Raw genomic sequence first — 20,867 nt, 5'->3', positions numbered from 1 at the left:
TCTAGAAGCTTCTGAGAGCAGGGATTTGTCTTTTCAAATGCCAACACCTTCCCCTCCACATCCCAGGAGGGCTAGCTTGGTTTTCAGAAGAAGAAGGTGACTTCCATCTACTTCTGCTTTCTTTCTCTCTCCCCCCCTCCCCCCTGTTGCCTGCCTGGATTGGTTTTTGTGTGTGTGTGTGTGTTTTTTGCAAGAAGAGCGGCTGACCCCCCCCCCCGGGGCAGAAAACTCCCAGCTGGAGGGACCTGCCTAAGTTGCCAAGGGAGGCTGTGTGCTCTGACCCTCTGGCACCTCACTTCAGCCCTGGCTATACAGGCCCCTTCTGACCTCGCCAGCGGCCTGATTTCAAGGGAAACCACCAGGGAGGCCTGTCGGATCCTTGGGCTCTTCTGCGTCCCCAAGATTTTATAACTCCTGTGCCTCAAGAATAAGGGACGGGGACGTGAAAGCCCACTTTGTTAGGAACTTCCTTGTGACCCCACAAAGGTATCACCCAGTCCTGATGGTTGCCCCAGACCCCAGCAACCTATGGGTGCAATACTTCCCAGACCAGGGTAGGGGGTGGGGGTGCGGAGGCTGGACGGAGATGTCTCTGTCCCGTCCTGGGGTCGCCTTTGCCCACAGACTTTGAATGGAGCCACTGACAGGCTGCTTTAGAGAGGCCACAGACTTTGCTGGTGGCACCTAGCAGAACATGCTGTTCCATGGCACCACACACACACACACACACACACACACACACACACACAGAGAGAGAGAGAGAGAGAGAGAGAGAGAGGGTCACTGGCACAGCAGTTTACAGTCAGGAAAAGGGAGGAGGGAGAGAAGCAAGGCAAGAGTGGCCAGTCCCATCCCCCCTCCCCCGCCCAGAGCCCTTCAGCATATCCCTCTGTGGATCCTTCTTCAAGGAGAATGGAAGTGGAATGGAAGTGGGTGCAAAGAGGCACCAATTCCTCTCCCCCTCCCCCATTGTGCTCCTGAAATTGTGCACTTCAGACACAGCTGGGATGGCCTCCGTTTCCATCTGGGCCTAGAGAGATGTGCACGTGCGCGCATGAACAGATTTTGACCGTTAGTCACAATTCTTCCCCCAACCTTGGACAAAGCCCTCTCCCCCCCTCCCCCGCTCCTCCACCCACCCCACGGAAACCTCTTTCACGCTTCCGACCATTCCCGCTAGGCTCCGTGGCTTGCGTGGCAGAAGCGGTCTCAATGCCACGGCCGGCCATGGGGAAAGGCCAGGCCAGCGGCTGCGCCACATCCGGCGGCTCAGCAACGCCCTTGTGATGCCGCTCCCTGGAGCCCTCGGATGCCGCCGCCTCCGCTGGGTGGCCCTGTGAGCCTTCCTGGCTCCTGGAGACCGACCGACACTTCCTTGAGCTGCGCGGACTTCAAGAGGGCCCTCGTTCTTTCCTCCCTCTGACAATTGCACACGGTCCTCAGTATTCCTTCCCTCCCACACTTGTGACTCATAATGCATACACATGTGTACACACACACACACACACACACACAGAGGGGGGGGCTGTGAAGCTGGCCTTTTGTAACACGGTCTACGAGTGGCAACTCCTGCCTTTTTCTCCTGCCCAACCAAGGGGAGAGGGAGAGAAGGAAGGAGAACCCCCCCCCCAAGGACCCCTACACCAGCTTTGTATTCCTGGGCCAGAGGAGAGAAAGTGTGTGGGGGTGGGGGTGGGGGGGATGGTTTTCCTGAGCAGAAGGCAAAAGCTCATGACCGAGCGGCAGGGCCAGCTTAAGGGCCAGGTGGGGGGGGGGCCTGCAGGGCCTGACCCTGATGCCAGTCCAGCCCAGCTGGGAAGCCGGACCATGGAAGGGCCAGGGCGTGCCCACCTGGGGCCCAGGGGGAGGCTCAGGCAGGACGTGCAGGAGGGAGAGATGGCGGCAAGCCCCGGTTCCGGCCTGGGTGTCTCCCTCCACCTGGAACAAAGCTGTCTGCAGCTGCTCAGGAAAACACACAGAGAGAGAAAAGAGGCAAGGCCGCTTCCTGGGAGGCCAGCCCCGGAGGATGGGGACGGGCGTGGGTGGCCTGTGAGCAGCCGCCCAGGGCTGGGGAGCAGGGAGAAGGGAAAGGCGCCTGTCCCTCTGCCCCCTCTGCGCCTCAAAGCTGGCTTGGGAGCCCCTGCGGGGAGGGGAGCAGACACCCCCCCCTTGCCTGGCCATGCAGGAGCACCACGAGGAGGCCTGGCCCTGGCTTTGGGCCCTGGGATCCCCAGTCTGGCCCCTCCCCCTCCTGCTGAGGCTCCCCTCCTTCTGATGAAGAAGGCATGGCCAGGGAGGGCAGGGGAGGCCCCGGACGGGGGTGGGTGGGTGGGGGTGGGCCTGCCTCCTCCCTAGACTGCTGGCTGCCCTTCCTCGCTGGTGTCTGAGGCTAAAAAGCCAAAGCTAGAAAGCTGCCCAAAACATTTTGCTGCCTGAGATGGAGGAGGCCATGGTCGCTTCTCCCATCCTGGTACAGAAGAAAACCTCTCCCCCCCACACACACACCACCACCACCACAAAAACACAGATAGTTTAGTCACTAATGGCTTTTCTAGCTTTTCACAACCCCCCAGCTTTCCTGCCTGAGACAGGTCGGCCCTTCAGGGTTGGAGGGACTGGGTGTGTGTGTGTGTGTGTGTGTGTGTGTGTGTGTGTGTGTGTGTGTGTGTGTTTTGGGGGAATGCACTCTGCACATGCACAGGGCCCCCCTGCGGGAGCCTTCTGCCTGCCTGCCTGCTTTGCTAGGGAGCGTGAGTTCTGGCCAGTCCCAAGAAAGCCCGGGGGATGCCATTGACACGTGCCCAAGACGTGCTCACGACTTGTCCGCACCCGCAGGCACGATCGCCGCCACGCTTCTTTCTGCTCCTGGCGCCTCGGCGGGCGAGCTGCGCACAGAGCCGCTTCCCATCCCCCCGGAGTCGCCTTGCCGGAGGCCTGCGAAGCGGAGCGGCCAGCGAGGGAGCGACCTGAGCCGGGCCGCTTTCCACGAAAGCGCAGGGCAGGGCGGCGGGCGGGCAGGGGGGCGGGCAAGGAGGCCCCTCCCGGCCGCGCCCCTCGCCCCCGCCTCCTCCGCCTCCTCGTCTTGTGCCCCCCTCCCCGCTGGCACACTGCTGTTCCCGCACCTTGCAGGGAGGTACCGGCGCCGCCCGGGATGCGGCCGAGGCGGAGGGCGGCGAGTAACGGGGCGCTCCGGGGGCTCCTCTGAGACAGCGAGGGCCACGTTTGACGGCGCGCCCGGGTGGCGAGGCCAGGCCAGCCCCGGGGCCCCGCTAGCTCGCCCCCTCCTTCGGGTGGGCAGGCAGGCAGGCAGGCTGAGGGGGCCTGCACCTCTCCATCCCTCCTTTGGGGGAGGCTGATCGGGGGGGGCGGGCGGGCGGGGAGCTTTCCCCCCTCCGCCCGGCCCGGCCCCTGGACACGCCGAGGCGAGCGAGGAGCGGGCACTGAAGCGGCGGCGGCGGCACGGAGGGGAGGCAGCGACTGGCCCCAACTCCTCCTCCTCCTCCTCCTCGTCGTCGTCGACGTCCTCCTCCTCCCTCTCCTGCCTCCTCCGCCGCCGGGCACTTCGCGGTTGCAGGAGCCACGGCTGCTGTCGGCGGCGGCACCAGAGCCCCCTTCACACGCGCCCGGGCGTCGTCCAGGCCGGTCGCCGGAGCGCCCCGCCGACCAAGCGTCAGCAGCTCCCGCTCGTCGCCCCGGAGGAAGCCGCCTGGGCGCTGGTCGCGGCTCGCCGCCCTCCGCGCTCTCCCTCGGCCGCCGGGGAAGGAGGCGGGCGGATAGGCGGGAGGATGCCGCCGACGGCACCCGGGACGGCGCCTCCGCGTCGCCGAAGCTGAGGAGGGCGGCGGCAGGAGGGCAGGACGGAGGGGCCGACAGACGGAGCCTGAGCCTCGCCGGGGACGCGGGCGGCTGCCTGGCAGGAGCCCTTTCGCGCCGCCGGCCGGAGAGGAAAGACCCGCCGGCCACGACCATGCTGGCGGCCGGAGCCTTGTGCCTCCTGCTCGCCCTCGGTGAGTGAGCGCGCGGCTCCCGGACGGCCAGCCGTCCCGGCGGGGTTCCGGGCGTTCGGGGTCCGCCGCGGCTGGAAGGCGGGAGCGGCTCCTGGCGCGAAGGAAGAGCAGCTCCGCCCGGCAGGTCTCCTTGCGTGTAAGACGCGCGCCCGCCTCCGAGAGCGGAGAGCTGGCGGGCGAGTGCTCTCCACCCCGAAGTTGTCTGGTAGAAGGAAGCCCGGGAGGGCGCGAGGGCCGCCCGAGGAGGGAGGGAGGGGGAGCGCGGGCCGAAAGAGGGGAGAGGGCTGGCCAGGGGACCCCCCCCCCCCGTCCGGGTCCGCCGGCTTCTTCCCGCCGGCCTGCGGCTGGGAGCGCCTCCCTTTCAAGGTCGGTTTGGGCGTTCCCGCCCCCCTCCCAACCCGTTGCCTCGAGTGGCGAAACTTTAGCGGTGAGCCGGGCGGCGGGGGGGGGGCTTTCCAGGCGTCCCGGGGTTTCGTCGTCGTCGTTCAGGGCACGAAGCGCCCGCGGAGCTGCGGGACCCCCAAGCAGGGAAGGAAAGGCTGCTTGCCGCCGGAGAGTCTCCGTGGATACGCGGGAGGGCCAGGCCGGCACCGGAGGCACGTGTGTGCGTGTGGGGGAGGACAGCACGCTCCGGGCGGCGGCGAGGGATGTGGGGGGGGGGGGGGTAGGGCAGGCCGAACCGTTGCGGGACCGAGACGATCCTTCGCCTGCCCGTCCGGAGCTGCCGCCGGGGACTCGGGGCTCTAGCGTGTCTCCCGCCCGCCGTACCGGACCGAACTCTGGGTGCGTAGGATCGGGGGGAGCCTTTCAGTCCGAGACAGGTTGTCTGTAAGGGGAGAGGCCCGAAATATTCCCTAGGCGCTTTCCTCCAGCGCAGGACAACTTCCAAAGGACCTGAGTATCAGCGCCGACTCTACCGACCTGGGCCAGAGAGAGACAGACAGACAGAGAGAGAGAGAGTCCTGGGGGAAGGGAGGCATATCCAGGCTCAGGAGGGAACGTGGGAAAGGAACCATTGGGGGGGGGGGACGGGACACCAGCGGTTCTCTCTCAAGGGCGCTTCCGTTGCTCCTTCCTGGCACCCGGACGCTGGTTTTTAAAGCTATCCCAAGGACTGGAGTGGATGAGGGATGAGGAGGCTGCCCGTCCTGCTGCCGCCCCCTGCTCTCCTTCATTTCCTGCTTCCATACAGCATGGCCGCCCTGGAGCCAAGGCACCCCCTCCCCCGTTTAGGTCTGCTCAGCTCACAGAACAGCCAGCCCTTCTTCAATGTTTTCTCTTGCTTTTGCCCTTATCCTACCGACCAATCCATCCGTGCAAGAAATCAGTCTTTGGAGGACTCCCGTTGCTTAAGTCTATAATGTTGCTTTTGCTTTCAGCTGCCTGGTTTTCTTGGCCTGCTTAGTTTATACTAGTGGAATAGAGAATCCATCACTGAAAGAGGGAGGTCCTTAACTGTTTGAAGCATCTGAGTGCACAGCCAGGACTTTTAAAATTCTCCTGCAATTTGCAAGTTAGTTTGCTTGGTTGTGTGACTCATCTTCTAGGACTTATGTACAGGCTACAAATGTCTGCCTAAATCCCACCTCTCGCACACCAGACTCCTTTCAGCTCCAGCCATGGGCGATCTGTCATGACTTGGTTTTGTTTTGCCCTGAGACTGGACCCAGGGTGAGTGGACACGTCTCAGAGGCACAGCTGCTTGTACTCCTCCTTGCAAGAGCGACAGGCAGCTGCAATTCCCCCCCCCCAAATACCGTCACTGATGAACGCTGGGAAATGAAAACAAAGCCGACAGCCCAAGGGCTTGCGCTGGGTGGGTTTCCTACCTGCTCTTCCCACGCAGGAGACTGCTAGGTATGAAGGCATGCTCTTTGTGAAGGGAGCTGTGGGGCTGGGCAGGGTGGCTATTCTAGGTTTCTGGCCTCCTTGCAGTGGGCTGTGGGGGAAGGGGGTGAGTTCTGCAGGGAAGCGCTTCCTTTGGTCTGTCCTGGATTTCCCAACCCATCATCCTCAGGAGATGACCCTCATTTCTACTATGATGAGAGAGGAAGCAAATCCTTTTCCCTGTCAGTCCCCCCACACACACACACCCTGTGCCTAACTGTACACATACCTCTCTCTTGTTTCACCTTATTTGTTTCTTCTCTGGGGGCAGAACCAGCCTCAGGCATGGTGGCCTTTCCTCACAGGGACCAGCTTCCATCCAGTTCCACTCCTCCTTCTCTGCTCCTCTCCAGGAGGATGATATTCTTTTCCCATGGGCTGTTCCCTGCAACCCAGGTGTGATCCACTCTGAATTTCTACAAAGGGCAGTGGGACTAGACAGTTTTAGTTTCTGTTCAGTTATGCCCAATATGGAATATTTTACCCTTCACTTTAAAAAATAAAAAGGCAGGCACAAACTTGTCTGCTGACGTTTCCTCCGCGGAAGGAGCCTCCATGGTCCCAAGAGGCCCCCGCTTGGCTCTTTATTTGCCAGCACTGGGTGTTCAGGACCTTGGACAGTTCCCTCTAAAGCCACCTGGCCTTCTTTTTGAAGCAGAAAGGAGGGGGAAAGGAAGAGGATAAATAGAGAGGGAAGGACGTTTGAACTGAAAGCGGGAGCACCCTCACTTCAGCCCCCCAAAATCAGAGTTTCTGACCTCCACTGGTTGCCACCTCCAAGTTGGCACCGGCATTGGCTGGCATCAGACAAAATGGTCTGAGCAGGAGTTACAGGCACCACCCATGGCACAGAAAGAGAGAGGGGGCATCCAGACATGCTCAGGGACAAACTCAGCTTTGATTCCCTACAAGCCTCCTGTTGCTTGTAGGAACACAACCCCAGGAAGGGAACAGGGAACAGGGAACAGGGAGAGGCTTGCTTGTCCAGAAGGCAAGGAGGCCGAGGGGTCCTTGGCTTCTCTCCACAGGCAAGCAGGCCCCATCCCGGTTTTTACTTGCACATCTTCCAAGGAGGAGGGGAAATCAGGGTGTTGCAGGGATGGATCTGGATATGAGAGGAAAGGCTGCAGGCGTGCGACCTACAGGCCTGATCTTGGGAGCGCCGAGGATTGAGCAGCCGCCCTCTGGAGTTGCTTTGGGTCAGCCTCACACCCAAGTCTCCACCAAACTCCCAGGCCGTCCTTTCTGTCTGGGGACAGGCATCCGAAGTGGAGTGGTTCCAGGCTGCGTGTCGGTCAGCCATGCTCCCCATTGCTGGCTGCGGCTGCCCTTCCAGAACCGCACGATCTGTTCTTTTCCTGGAGTGGCTCATCAGGAGGGGTTCCTTGTTGCCTCCTTGTTGCCCCAGATCAGTGCTTGAGAGGCACAAGGTCTCGATGCAGGAGACAAGACCTAGGCTCTGTGATGGCGAGGCGTCTGGCAAAGGTGGTCGGGGAGCACTTGAGGACAGATGGTCAAGTCCAAGGAGAACCAAGTAGAACTGAGACAAGCAGTTTATTGGGGTGTGGCAAATTTTCACAAGATTTGATTTTTCTGTTGAAATGAGTAGCACTTTTTTTTTCTTGTTATGTAAAAGTCAAGCTTGTGGGCTACGAGATTCTGTAGAGTAAGAGTCACTCTCTGAGGGTTCTTAGTAGTATTGTGTGTGGTGCATTTTTTTTCTTTTTTCTTTTCAGGATTTGAATTTAAAAAAAAAAAGCACCCTGAAAACATTTCAAGCATCTGTCAAAGATGGAAGTGTGTTTTGACAAGATTGAAAGAGAAACTGAAATGGGATGGATAATTTTGGTTCATCCTTGACCAACCAGATTTTTCCTGAGCAGAATGCTTCTCCCCACCCTGCACGCCCACCCTGCATGGCTGTCTGTAGAGATTTCTTGGCGGCTGTGATGTGACCAGACTTGGTGGCCTCCAGTTGCCTTTGGAGATAGCAGTTTGATCTGGACTGGGTTCCAGGAGCAAATTTGTGTAGGTTGCTTAGTGAAAGAGTCCCCATCCCAACATGGGTTGCTTTGACCATCCCTCCTGCCTCGGTCTAGGGTCCAGGGGTTGTCAGGGGTCTCAGCGACTGATGGTTGCTCTCTCATCCTGTAGATACTTCAGCCTCAGGAAAGGCTCTTCTTGCATCCATGTTCCATCCCCCATTCTTCTGTTCTGAGTATTAATGCTTCTGAGAGTATAGCCTCATAATGGTCAACGGTGCCATATCGTTGGGTATTGTTAGCAACTGTTCTACTGCCTTGCCAGAGATTTGGGGCAAATTTGCCCAGATCTGACAGCCAGAGAGCCAATCTGGAGAACTCCTTCTTTGGCTTCAGGGGCAAAGGTGGGTGTCACTTTGGAAAACTCCTCTTGGAGTAGTCTCCTTGAGACGAGGGGCACCTGCCAGCGAGGCCAATGTTGTGCAGCACGTGCTTTTAGGTTGTTGGCTATAGCTCTTCTCACTCATTCCATTGAGACTCTTGGTGGCGGATTGCGTGCAAGGCGCTCTGCTTTGTTTAATGGAGCAGATGTTCCAGATGTGACTGATGAGATTGTGGCTGGTTGCCTTCTTTGGTGGAGGTCGGGGTTGGCTCTCACGTAGCCTAGAGGAAGAAGCACACAACAATTGCTAAATTGATGAACACCACTCTGATGACGCATCATGAGCTTGTGCTTTGCTCTTGTTGTCGCAGGCATGGGGGAGGGAGCTGTGTTGCTCCCGTGCTCCCACAACAACACTGGATTGCTCATGACTTGTTCCTTGACCCATCAGGGCAATTGGTGGGGGCTTGGATGATGCCCAGGAAGACTCTACTGCCAAACGCCTGCCATTGAGGGGACTTTTGTGGAAGTTGTTAGCACTTGAAGCTTAGCAAACTCAGCACCTAATCAAGCCATTATCAGTGCCCATTTCCCTCGTCAGCATCATTGGCCATCCTTGTCATTTGCTAAAGGATGGCAATATTCCTTCTGGACCATGCCGCCCCTCCCCACTGATGGGCCAGGTATACCTCTTTTCTCAGTGGGCTGAATTAACAGTCTTTGCAGAGAGACTGCACCTGTACTTCCCATCCCTTGGAAACTGGGAGTGTCGCTGATGACTGGCAGGCTGGCATTGAGATGGAAAGGGATCCAATTTTCTTCTCTGGAAATGCCCTTGAGGTTGATCATGGCTGAAACTGGGAGCCCCCTCAGGGAGGATGGCAGTCTAGGTTTCTACAGACGGTTTGCCCCTTCGCTGTTCCCTTCCTTCTGAAGGCTGGCAGCTCAGCTGTACCCCTGGTCCTTCCTTGCAAGCCTTGGCCTTGGTTCTTCTTGGCCAGGGGTGGGCCCTGGCGGCAGCTGTTGTGTGATGCCATTTCATCCACAACCCTTCCAAACGGCCCTGTTGCCATGTGCTAGAACATCAGGCGCCTTGAGAGACAGGCCATGGAGTTTGGGTGCCTTTTTTTAGACTAGCAGAGCCTCCCCTCCCCCCCCCCGAGCCTGCTATGCAGGGCTGGGAGATCAGCCTCTGGCACTCTGTGGACCGAGTGATGGGAAGGGAGGTGCTGCATAGTGGAGACGAGGCAAAGAGGCTGGGAAGAGCTTCCTGCGGGCAGGGCTTCAGCCAGGAAGACAAGCCCCCCTCCCAAATGCCTCTGCTTCTGGCACAGGCTGCCTGTGCATTCAGAGCCGCCCCGTGTGCTTGTTCCCTTGGCGAGTGGAGGAAGGCGTCCCGGTCAGGGAGAGCCCCTGCTTTCCTGCAGGTGTCGCTGCCTCTCTTCGGGGAAGGGCAGGAGTGGCCCAGTGAGGAGGATGGCTAAGAGAGGGGAGGGGAGGGGAGGGGAGGGGAGGGGAGGGGGCAGCTCCTGCCGCTGCCCGCTGCCGCCTCTGGTGCTGGAGGCAACTTAGGCCCCCTGAGTGTCTTTCCCAGTTATGTCAAAGCAGGGGGTGGGGGAGGGGCCAAGAGCTGCCTTGGCCAAGCCTGCCCAGGAGAGCAAAGTTTGCCAGGAGCTGCTCTCTGGTCTTCCTCCCATCCTCCCAGGCCTCTCCCCTCGGCCAAGAGCTTCTGGGAAGGCTTCCCAGTGCAGGCACGCGCGCACACACACACCCATCTATGCAAAAGCTTTTCTCACCCCTCTGTTCAGTGGGTGTTGATGGGGAACCTTGGCTGGGGCAGAGGGAAAGGTCTGGCCTGGACGCAGGAGGGAGAAGGACCTCGTTCTCCCTTTCAGTGGGAGGGGGTCGGTTCCAGCTCAAACTGATCAAGCCAGCCAGCCAGCCAGCCAGTGGGGGAAAAACACACACACCACCCCTGAGTGTCAGCTTGCACTCACTATCGTGGGATAGTGTTGTTTCTCGGCTCCTCTTCCCTTGAAGGAGTTCAGACTTTATTTTCTGGGCACGAAAGAACCGGCTCCTGAGGGATCCACAGGCTGCAAGTGATGCATCCTGCGCACGCTGGCCTTCTGGGCAGCTGGCTGGGCCCCACAGAGGGTGCCACCTGGGCCCTCCGGGGCAAGGGCCACTTTCAACAGCTGGTGCAACACGGGGGGGGGGGTCCTGGCCCTGCAGGAGCCAGAAGCCATCCAGACCCTGGCCTGGATGGAGATGGCAGGCTGTGCCGCGAGGCGATGCTTGGCACCTGCTGGCAGGAAACCCAGACCCACACGGTCTTCACTCTTCGCAAGCTTCCCCCACTCCCCTCGCTCATCTGCATGACTTTAATCCCAGGAAACAGATGAGAACTTGGGGTTTATTCATCAACCCCTTTGTCAGACTTTCTCCCTTTGATGTGATTCTAAGGAGAGCAACATGTTCTCTGGAGACTCTTGTCAGGCTGGAACACTGTGAACTTCCTGGCACTTTGCAAGGTTCCTGAGTTTGCAGCAACACACTTGAACTGCAGCCCACTTGTGCAAATGGGCAGAATCTGTGCAGCAGTGCTGTGAAAGGTCTGTGCTGTGCCTTGTGCTTCAGTAAAATAATGATACTTAGATGAAACTGCTGGAGGAAGCTGCCTGGACTTTGGGTCTCATGTGATGCTAATTATACCCCGCCCTCCTCTTGAGATAATGAGTCCTGAGTCATTCTGTGCTGTCAGTGTGGGGCTCGGTTAAGAGTGAACCAGTTCAAGGTTAAGCCAACTAGGGCAATAGTTCTCTGGATCAACAAGGGAGGCGTGGCTGCCTTTGGGAAGGCCAGCTGTCCGGATGCAGCCTCTAGGGTCTTTGCCCAGCTATGCCCCTTCTTAGGCAAGGCATTGGCCTGGCATTGCACAGGGTTCCATGCCTGGATTACTTTGCAGGTTAGATTCCTGCCACCTGTTTGTGGAGCAGCCTTTGAATGGTGTTGGGAAGTTCGGCTGGTACTGGTGTGCATTTGAGAGACCATACACTGCTAGTCTCTAGCCAACAATTCCAGCTTCCAATTTCAGTTGCAGGTGGCAGATTTGACCTGTAAGCCACATGGGACACCTGACAGTCCTTCTCCTCCTGTGTGAAATTTCAGCTCTTTGGCAGAGATCCTGTAGCAAGTCCTACTGCCGTGAGAAGTCATGTTGGGGAGCATGCCAGACAGGGATGCCTCTGTACCCATCCCTCCACCCCAAGGGAGTTCAGGCTGGCCTGTTGTTGTCCTGCTTCTGGTGGGCACCCTAAATGGTAGTTTTCTATATGGCTGCAGGTTATTAAACAACTTTTGAAAACTGACTTCCGTCAGTTTTCTTGTTCCTTTCTACCCAGAATGCATTAAAAGGGATTAACAAATACTAGAAATTAAGAAATAAGGGATGAAAATGCAACCATCATCAAAAGAGTTCTATGCTGAGGCAAGGGGCTCTTGTGGGCTTCCACAGTCCTCCTGTGGTTGCTGGAGTTCAAGATCCCTGTCTGCTAGAAGGTGGCATGGCTTCTGGGTAGAGCCATCCCTCCGACATGGCCACAACATGTCAGCACCCATGGCTGCTTTCTCTCCTCATTCCAAGAGGCCGCTCCCCCCCCCCCCATGACTGGAAGGGGCATAAGCAGTGGAAGGAGATGGAGCAACTGTGATGTGCTCCCAGCATCTCCCTCCATGCTGTCTCTCTACAGAAACTCCATGCAGGGGTGGCTGCAGATGGGCAAGGGACGGATTTGAAAACTGCCTTGCTCACAGGGAAAACCAGGCCAGTTGCTCACCTTCCCTGCCCGTCAAACCTGGTCAGTGTCCTCCTCTTTTGGTCAGTGTCCTCTTTTGGGGAGGAGACACTCCTCCTAGGAAGGACTGCCAGAGGGGAGTCTTTCTGCAGAAGGTTCCTCTCCTTTGGAAAGGCTGCCGGGCCCAACTCTGATATAAAGAGGGAAAGGCACAAGAAGGAAGGGATCAGGGACCCTGAAGCTGCCCGTCATCCCCAGCAAGCAGCCTCCCGGAGGCAGACGTAGCAGCAGCCAGCACACGGTCCATCGGCTGACAGCCGATTTCCTGCCTTGTGAGACGCCCTGTGCTTCAGCCGAAAGGGTGGAAAGCCTTTCTAATCTTGTATCCATACATATTAGTTGGGGGCCCAGTGTGATGTAGGGGATAAAGTGACGGAGTGGGACTCAGGAGGCCTGGGTTCGTTTACCCAGCTTTTCCATGGAAACTCACTGGGGGTGGGGGGTGGGGAGTCAAATGGATAAAACCACTCCTTAAATAGCTCACTTACCTTGAAAATTGTCATAGGGTTGCTTTAAGTCGGTTTTGATTTGACAGCACATAACAACAACATGACAATGAGGAGATGGAAATCTGTGCCCTCTTTTGTCCATTTTTAATTGGTGAGATGCAACTGGCCGCTCTAGTCGTGAGAAATGACTAAGGGAGGAAAGGAAAGCGAGGTGTGGGAGCGCAGCGCATCGGCCTCTGTGGTTGGAGGGCCTGCTGTGATCTGGGTGCAGTGGAGCAGCGGTGGCTCCACTGAAGTGGGGAGAGGCTGAGGCTGTGCGGTCCCGATCCACTTCTGTCCCTCCCCTCCCCAACACAGTGGGGAACATGGCTTGGGAGTGAGTGGCCTCGGTGGAGAGTCTGGGGTGGGTCAGGGCTGAGCTGCGAGGACACCCTCTGTGGCGGTGATGGTGGTTCAGAGCTGGGCTGATGGTGAGCAAGCCACCCACCCGGCTTTGACCCAGGAGGGAGGAGGGAGGGATGGCCGGCCGGCCGGCTCTTGGGGGGCCCCTGGAGCAAGTAGTGGGCGGGCCACGGAGACTCACGACGCCGCCTCTCTTTTCCCTCCCTTCCCTGCCCGGGTCTCCTTCCCTCCAGACAAGGTGTTCGGTGCCTGGGCTGCTCCTGCCTCCTTGGCCACCCGGGACCCCCTCCGTTGGCGGGCCCCCGTGGACTGTGTTCGAGCCAACGAGCTGTGTGCCGCAGAGTCCAGCTGCAGCTCCCGGTACCGCACCCTGCGCCAGTGCGTGGCCGGGCGTGACCGCAACACCATGCTAACCAACAAGGAGTGCCAAGCGGCCCTGGAGGTCCTGCAGGAGAGCCCGCTTTATGACTGCCACTGCAAGCGGGGGATGAAGAAGGAACTGCTCTGCCTTCAGATCTACTGGAGCATCCACCTGGGCTTGACGGGGGGTAAGCGGCTGGCGCCTGCGCTCCGGGCGACAGGGGTGGCACGGCTGGGGCTCTGTTATGTGTGTGTGTGTGTGAGAGAGAGAGAGAGAGAGGGAGGGAGCTGGGCTTTGAGATGTGGCCTGACAGTGCCCTAGAACATCATTGGGCGGGAAGGGCCAGTCATCCCACGGTGGGAAGGTGTGTCCGATGGGGGCTGGAATGTCTCTTTCCCCTCTGCCCCATTCCCCCCCCCCAGCGGTTGTGCCCGACTCCTTGGCTTTGCCTCCCACAGGCAAGCAGGAGGGAGGAAGAGAGGGCAGGGTGGGGCCCCTGGAGAAGCACTCCTGGTGGGTGCCCTGGCAGCCCGCCTTGCCTGGCAGTGGGGAAGGATTTCCAGTAATGAAACACATTTGTAACTGTCCGCTGAGGAGCAGCTGCTGGGGAGGGAGGGAGGGAGGGAGGGAGGGAGCTGGCCCTCCCCTGCCTGTTCCTAGCTTGCTAATAAGCTTGCGTTCCAGGAGCTTGGCTTCTTAATCGGAAGTCTAGGGAGGCGGGGCCGGGCGAAGGACCCCTCCAGAGGTCAAGGAGCTGGAGGGGGAAAAGCCACGAGCTGGCTGAGCCCAGGAGCCACCTCCTCCCACTTGGTTTCCTGTTGAAACCCCTCGGGAGCCTCTTCTCAACCCGTGGCCACAAGGGGTGCTTCCTCCCTCCCCCCCCCCCCGTGGAGCATCATGGGGGCAAAGGGGGCACCAACTGGAAGGGCTGGAACCCGAGGTCTCGAGGCCTTGTGTTGCAGGGGTTCTTTGGGACCGGGCGGAGGAGCATCCCCAGAAATGCCCTCCCTCCCAATGTTGGTGTCCCCAGAAGCCCCCCTCCACCCCCACCCCCATCCCAAGGAGTTTCCTGGGACGTTCTTGGAACCTGCTGAGTGTTTGCCAAGCCGAGGGAATCTGGCCGAGAAGGGATGGATGTAGGGGGGAGAGTCAACTGGCTCCCTTGGCAATCCAAACCGGTCCCTGGGCCCCAGGAGGCGGAGGAGGCCACCGGGCATCGTGCGGCACCTTGGAGACCAGCGCTTTTTGCCTGGCCCAGCCCAAGTCTTTGGAGGTCCGGGAGTCAACGTAGGGCCCCGCTTACGGCAACCTGTGAGTCTCGAAGGGGCCAGAAATGCCTCTTCTTGACTTTTCAGCAACAGCCTCTCACGTGGCTCCCCCTTCCCCCCCCCCCGAATTTTTCTACCACGGAGTCTTGCCATGACGGTGGAGCCTGTCAGTGCCTGAAAGCCATTCTGGCTCTGGCTTCCTTCTCCCCCCTGACAGAGTGGCGAGGTGTCTCTCCATCCCATTTCACAGAACACAGCTCTCACACACACACCCCATGCCACTCCAAAGCTGTATTTCTCTCTCCCCTCCCCCATTCTGTGGGCCTGGATTCAAGAGGTGTGTGGCAGGTTGCCCTTCCCCGTACACCTGTTCCCCTCCCCCCTTGGCTATGCGGGTGGGGGGCATCACCAGCACAGATGCCCCAAGGCAGCCTGAGGGGCTGCCCTCTAGCTTGGCGCAGTCGCTAAACCTCTCCCTTTCTCTCTCCCTCTCCCTCGCTCTCTGTTGTCCTTCCTGCGCCAGGAGAGGAGTTTTACGAAGCTTCCCCCTACGAGCCCGTCACCTCTCGGCTCACCGATATCTTCAGACTCGCTTCCATTGTCTCAGGTAATAAAAGCCCGGCACCATCTGCTCCCCCACCTCCACCCTTCTCCTCTCCTCTCCTTCCCTGCTGGCTCCCTCTTTCTCCTTCAGGCGATGGCCGAGGTCCCAGAGAATCAACCACCCCTCCTTCCATCTCCCGGCTGTTGAATTCTCAGAGTTAAGGGGGTTCCTGTCCAGTGGGGCCGTGGGCATCCGGGAAGACATGAGGCCACCCCTTACAAGGGCTGCCCTTGAGGTTCTTCTTCTTCCTCAGAGGGGTTCCTGCGGCTGCATATAAAATCTCCCTGCCTCCACCCCTAATGACCCCATGCCCGGCTCCGGAGGGCCTCCTTTGTTTCCCTGAACCCCCTGTTGTTCTTTATGCCAGGGAATGCGCCTCCCTCCCCCCAGCTTCCAAGGATAGACAATGTTGGCTCCACGGTGTGCCCTTTGCCAGACCCACCCTGGAGAGGGGGCAGGCAGGATGGTGGGGGGGCATGAGTCAGTGACCATCTACTTTGCCACACAGCCCACTTCCTTCTTGAACCAAGTCCCGCTTGACTTGATGCCAACCCTTTGCCAGCAAAGGCTGCAGATGCAGGTGGTCTGTCTGTGTCTCCTTCCGGTCTGCTGGGCTAGCCAAGCCTGAGTCTCCAGCTGGTGAGCGCTGTGCAGGGAGGAAGGCTGGCCCTGGAGCCCAGAGCCAGGACAGCCTTGCTGGAGGAGCAGCGTGGCTGGAGGCCCTTGCTTGCCTTGTCCTCTGGCGGCACAGGAGACGGAAATAGTGCAAATTATGCCCTTTGCCCTGTCCGCGGGAAAACCTTTTTTGGGGTGACCGTCCCACTGCTCTGTTGCTTGGAAGCACCAGAGCAAAAAGCGGGTTGCTTTTCAACAGCCAGTAAGTTGTTCAGTGGTGGTGTGTGCTTGTGCGTGTGCACATGTGCACACATCGCTTTGTTTCTCTGAAGAAAAAAGCATGTGTTTGTGCAGATCTCGGAGACAGTGGCAAGAGATAGTGGCCTTCCCTCACTTACTCTTGGTTGTGGCCAGAAATCTCATGGAATAGGAGAAGTTCCCCCCCCCCCCCCCGCCATGTCTTGCCCAGTTGAGGCCGCTTAAATTGACGATGGCTGAAGAATTTGGCGCGTCCTCTTTCTAGCCCCAGTGAGCAGAGGGCTGTTACTCTGACCCCTGCTGAGCACCAGAGTGGATGGGTGGGTGGGTAGGTGGCTTCCTGGAATCCTCTTCCCCCTTCTGGGAGGGTGATTTAGAGGAGAACTGACCCCCCCTCCCCAAAGCACACCAGGTAGGACAGCCTCCTGAGCAGATGTGTCTTGTGGCTCTACAGAGATGAGCAGGTCTGGTTTGGCAGAAGGGTACGTGGGGTGTCCGCTGGTTCTTCAGAGGCAGCTCCGTCCAAGACATGAGACCCCCGGGGAGGGCTTGGACACCCCAGTCCTTCTTGCCCACCCCCTCTCACTTTCCTCTGTGAATCTAAATCCTGCCCCCCTCAGATATCTGCAAAGAGGGTCCCTTTCTGGATCCCATTTGGCTGTTCTGTAATTGCCATGGATAAAGGCTGAAACAATGGTGTAATTACAGTATGTGCGGTGTTGAAAGTGAAAGCTTCAGATTAGATATAGAAACAGGGTATCTAGATAATACTGGCAATTAATGCATGTAAATAACGGAGATAAGTGTATCTGGAGTTGCAGGGATCATGCTGGGCTCCCTGAAGCTGCCTCCATCACAGCCTCGTGACCCACGTGGAGAGACCACGTCACTGCTGGCTGACTCCAGGGCCAGGTGCCGTGGCCGTGAAGCTGTCTCTGTGGCAAGGAGGGAGTTGTTCCCCCTGAAGGCATCTTTTCATCCGAGGCTTAGTGAGGCCTCAGCTGCCCGGAGAAGAGTCCGCGGGGTGGATTGTGAGCCCAGTCATCCCTTGTGAATATCTGGGCTTAACATCCTCAGCCATGTTGGGCAGAGCAGAAATGCACAGCTGTTTTGTCTGTGTTCTTCAGACAGAGGGAGGCACATGAACATCTGTCCCATTTTATCAGCTTCCTACTCATGGGACTATGAAACTGGGAGAAAGCCGAAGGCAGCTCTTGTGGTCCCTCCAGCTGGCCGCCTTGTCTCTTCCTCAAATTCCTTGAGAAACTCCCTGGATTCCCTGTCCAGGGCCCATTTATTTCACTTCTGTGGTTCCTAGCAGCTGCTCTGGGGAGATTTCTCTGGCTATTCGGCCAGATCAGTTGTCTGGGCCATTTGACCCCTCGCTGCTCGTCCTGCCCTTTGAAGCCACAAAGGACAGAGGACGTTTTCTGCATGAGAGCCCTTTCCATCTCAGGAGATGGCCGCCTTGTCCTCTCTGAAGCTTTTCTCTCCAGGCTAAAAGGCCCAGCAGCTCTTTCGACTGTTCTGCGCAGAGCTTGGTCCTCCGTTTTCAGCTCTGTCATCCTAGCCACACTTTGCTGAATGCATTCCAGTCTCCCAACCTGCTTCTCAAAATGTGGTGCCCAGAACTGGGTCCAGGAATCTTAAGGCAGCCTGACTAATTGGCAGCTGGTGTCTCTGGCTTGTGGTTGGGGAGGTGTGGTTCCTGAAAGGTGGGCCAGGCCACAGGCAGGCCTGGCCCCTGTGCCGTGCCTTCAGTCTCCCATCCAAGGAGCACAAATTCCTCCAGAATAGGGGCTCACCCCAGTTTCAGGGTGGCTGTTCTGCTGCCAAACCAACAGAACCTCTTCCTTGTCTAAGATGAGCTTCCACTTGCTCACCTGTGTACAGTTCCTTACTATACTTAGGTGGTGATGCAGGGTTTTCATCGCTGTCTTGAAACCAGAGGCGGAGGCGGAGGTGGGGAAGGTCTGCACGGTGGTGAGACTCATGGGCCAGGGTCTGGGTGACTTCCCTCAGCAGCGCCATCTAAAGGTCGACATGTGTGGGGAAGAGCAGGGGTGCCAGGGCGGTGTTGGTGTCTCAGAAGCTGAAGTTTCTCAAAGCTGTCCCCCGCACCCCCAGCAAGCTTTCTTGGATTACAAGTCCTGGCAGCATGGCAACTCTGCGCCAGCATGGCCATGGGCAAAAACCTCTGGGAACACATGGAGCTCCAAGTTTGGGAACCATGGATGTAAACAAACTGCCATGAGGTCAAACAGCAAACCTTCTGTGAGCGTCCAACCCCTGCAAAACCAACCCCCCCCCGGAGTCCCCTGTCGGCCAAACAGCCCAGAAGGGCACCTGGGTCAATGGGACTGAATGCTGAAAGATACAGCAGAGCCATCAGGGAGGCGTTGGTCCCCCCGCCCCCCCACCCCCCACCCCGCTTGGGGTCCTGTTGGAGATCATCCATCAAGTCAACCCCAGTGGCCTCTGGCCCCAAAGCAGATGCGAAAGGGTCCAAACCATCCACGTCCTCCTGCCAGAAAGCCTGGAGCCCAGCCGGATTTGTGCCTCCGCCCCTTCCCTCTCGGTTCCCATTCAGCTCAGCCAAGCAAGTGTCCTCTCTGCGTAGCCACAGGGACTGTTCCGAAGCCTCCCATTTGTCCTTTCCATGGAAATAATTGTGCCGTCCGTGTTTCATTTCTCAGCATCCCCCATTTGTTCTCTCTTGATCTTTGGCCTCCTTCAGATTTTCTAGCTGCAGGACCCACCCCAGCTCTGTTCTCTGGGCACAGGGATCTCTGCACGTCAGACTCTGCCCTGGGGACCTTCCCCTTCCGCGTCTTGCCCCTTCCCTTCCGTGCACTGGGCATGCCGTCTCCCTGTTGCTCAGGATGCAGGCCAGGGCCACGGACGCCTCCCTCCTCCTCCTAACCCCGTCGGGAAGGCCATTCTCTCTGCAAGAAAGGCAAGCTGGCTCTTTGGGACCGGCCTGCCAGGGCATTTGGGAAGATTGCAGGGGCAGGCGGGGTGGAGACAGAAGAAGGCTGAGAGGGAGGGATGGAGAGGAGAGGCAAACAAGGTCCCCCCCCACCCCCACACCACTCTGAATGTTTTGTTGAAGGACAATATAGAAATCCTTAGATGGAAACAGAGGAAAGCAGGATCCCTCCCAGTCCTGCAAATGGCACCCATTAAGGAGAGCGCTTCTGGCTGGTGGCCCAGGAAAGAGCCTTTTCCCCAGAAAGAGGCCAGCCACTTGCCAAGCGAGGCTGAAAGGCCAAACCCTGAAGGGAGAGGGAGGGAGGGAGGGGTGGCGCTGGCGCTGGCGCTGGGCATGCTCTGGATCTGCTGCCAGTGTAGGAGAAGGGTCGCTTGTGAGGAGGGAGCTCCCTGTGCAGCCTTCCTCTGTCCAGCCAGCCCCTTGGGCCACGTCACCCAAACATATCAGGTAATGTCCAAAGAAACAAAAGAAAAGAAAAGACAAAGCCATGTTGTCTTCATGACGTTGGTGGCACTCCACTCTATTCGGCCAAATTCAGTGCCTTTCATAGTTGGAGTTTTGACCTACAACTGCAGTCACGTTTGAGACAGATGGGAAGGACCAGCTGCACAGACGGGGAAGGAGGGTTGCTGACCCAAGCCCTCGTTCCACAGCCCAGAAGCGCCTTTCCCTCCCCCCAGGAGCCACCCCCCCCCCAGGACACCCTCTTGTGCCATTGCTTTCAAGCCACAACTATGGAAGGCCATCCAAACCGTCTCCCTGCATGAGAGGGGAGCAGAGGGAGCGAAGGCCTTCGGGTCGCTCCTGCGGGTCGGCTGCTCTTTGAGTTTCTTGGGGCTGGAGTGTGTCTCAACTCAGATGCTGCCAAGGGCCCAGAAACCTCTTGACCTGCCTTCAGCTCTATTCTTTGCGCATCGTAGGAGCACCGTCCTTATTTGCGCATTCCTTGCTGACTGCCTTGTTGCTATGGTGGCAGCGGTTTGGATGCTGGCCGCGCGGGTTAGGAAGGACGGGGGACCTGGCGGCTCTTTGATGAGGCTTCCCACGCCTGATGGCCTGCTTGCTGCTGCGTGCATGCGTGTGTGCGTGCTGCTGGTGTGAGAGCCTCCCCCAAGAGATAGGGCAGGCAAAACGGAACACGTCCCTTCCTTTTATAGTGCGAAACACCTGCTCGGGAGGGGAGCCTTTCTCCCTGTCAGTGGAGGGAAGACCCCTTTGCTGGCTTTGTCAGGCCAGGGGTTAAATGAGCTCTGACTCTGCACAGCTCTGCCTGCGGCTGGACTTGGCCCCTGCGCTGACCTTGCTGTAGGATAAGGATGTAGCAAAGGCGCCCAAACATTTTGCCCCTGGATGGAAAAGCTCCTCTCCACACACATGGAGGCTCCTGGTCCAAAACCGTGCCAAACGTGGGACATTTTTGGGACTCCTGCCCAAGAGAGGGAATCACTAGGGGTGCTTTGCTTTGGTCAGCAGCAGCGGCAGCAGCAGCTCTACCCCAACCCCCGTTGGGAGTTTTGTCTCCACAAACCCTTGTGTCTGTTTATTCTGAAAACAACAACAAAACACCAAGTTTGCATGTTGTGAAAAATTACAATGCTTTTGTGCAAAAACGGTTTGTTGTTGTTGTTGTTGTTTTAAAAAAAAGGGTCTTGAAGTGTGAAAAAGGCACAGAGATCTCTTGTGATCTCCCCCTTGGGAGGAGAACTTCTGAAACGTTTTTATTCCTCTTGGGGAGATCAACGTTAGTGAAGTTCATTCTTGCTCTAGAGGTATCACACGCGCTAGTGTGAGAAGAGGCCCCGT

The 20,867-nt window shown here is 58.2% G+C and overlaps 1 protein-coding gene across 3 annotated transcripts in view; it reads left to right on the top strand.

The window, feature by feature from the left end:
• The first annotated feature begins 3,115 nt into the window (after positions 1-3,115).
• GFRA2 (GDNF family receptor alpha 2) overlaps positions 3,116-20,867 on the top strand; it is a 44,882-nt gene continuing 27,130 nt past the window's right edge. Inside the window, exons 1-3 of one of the 3 annotated variants that reach the window (XM_020780354.3) lie at positions 3,116-4,007; positions 13,200-13,514; positions 15,119-15,202. In XM_020780354.3, the coding sequence (XP_020636013.3) occupies positions 3,968-4,007; positions 13,200-13,514; positions 15,119-15,202 (439 nt within the window). In that variant the 5' untranslated portion in view covers positions 3,116-3,967. The remainder of the gene's footprint in view (positions 4,008-13,199; positions 13,515-15,118; positions 15,203-20,867) is intronic. The other 2 variants (XM_072978862.2, XM_072978864.2) reach the window with 2 other exon arrangements.

The sequence above is a fragment of the Pogona vitticeps genome, chromosome 8 (genome assembly GCF_051106095.1).
Source record: "Pogona vitticeps strain Pit_001003342236 chromosome 8, PviZW2.1, whole genome shotgun sequence".
Lineage (NCBI taxonomy): Eukaryota > Metazoa > Chordata > Lepidosauria > Squamata > Agamidae > Pogona > Pogona vitticeps.
The sequence above is the reverse complement of the archived record's forward strand: the minus strand, read 5'-3'. Positions and strand labels throughout refer to the sequence as shown.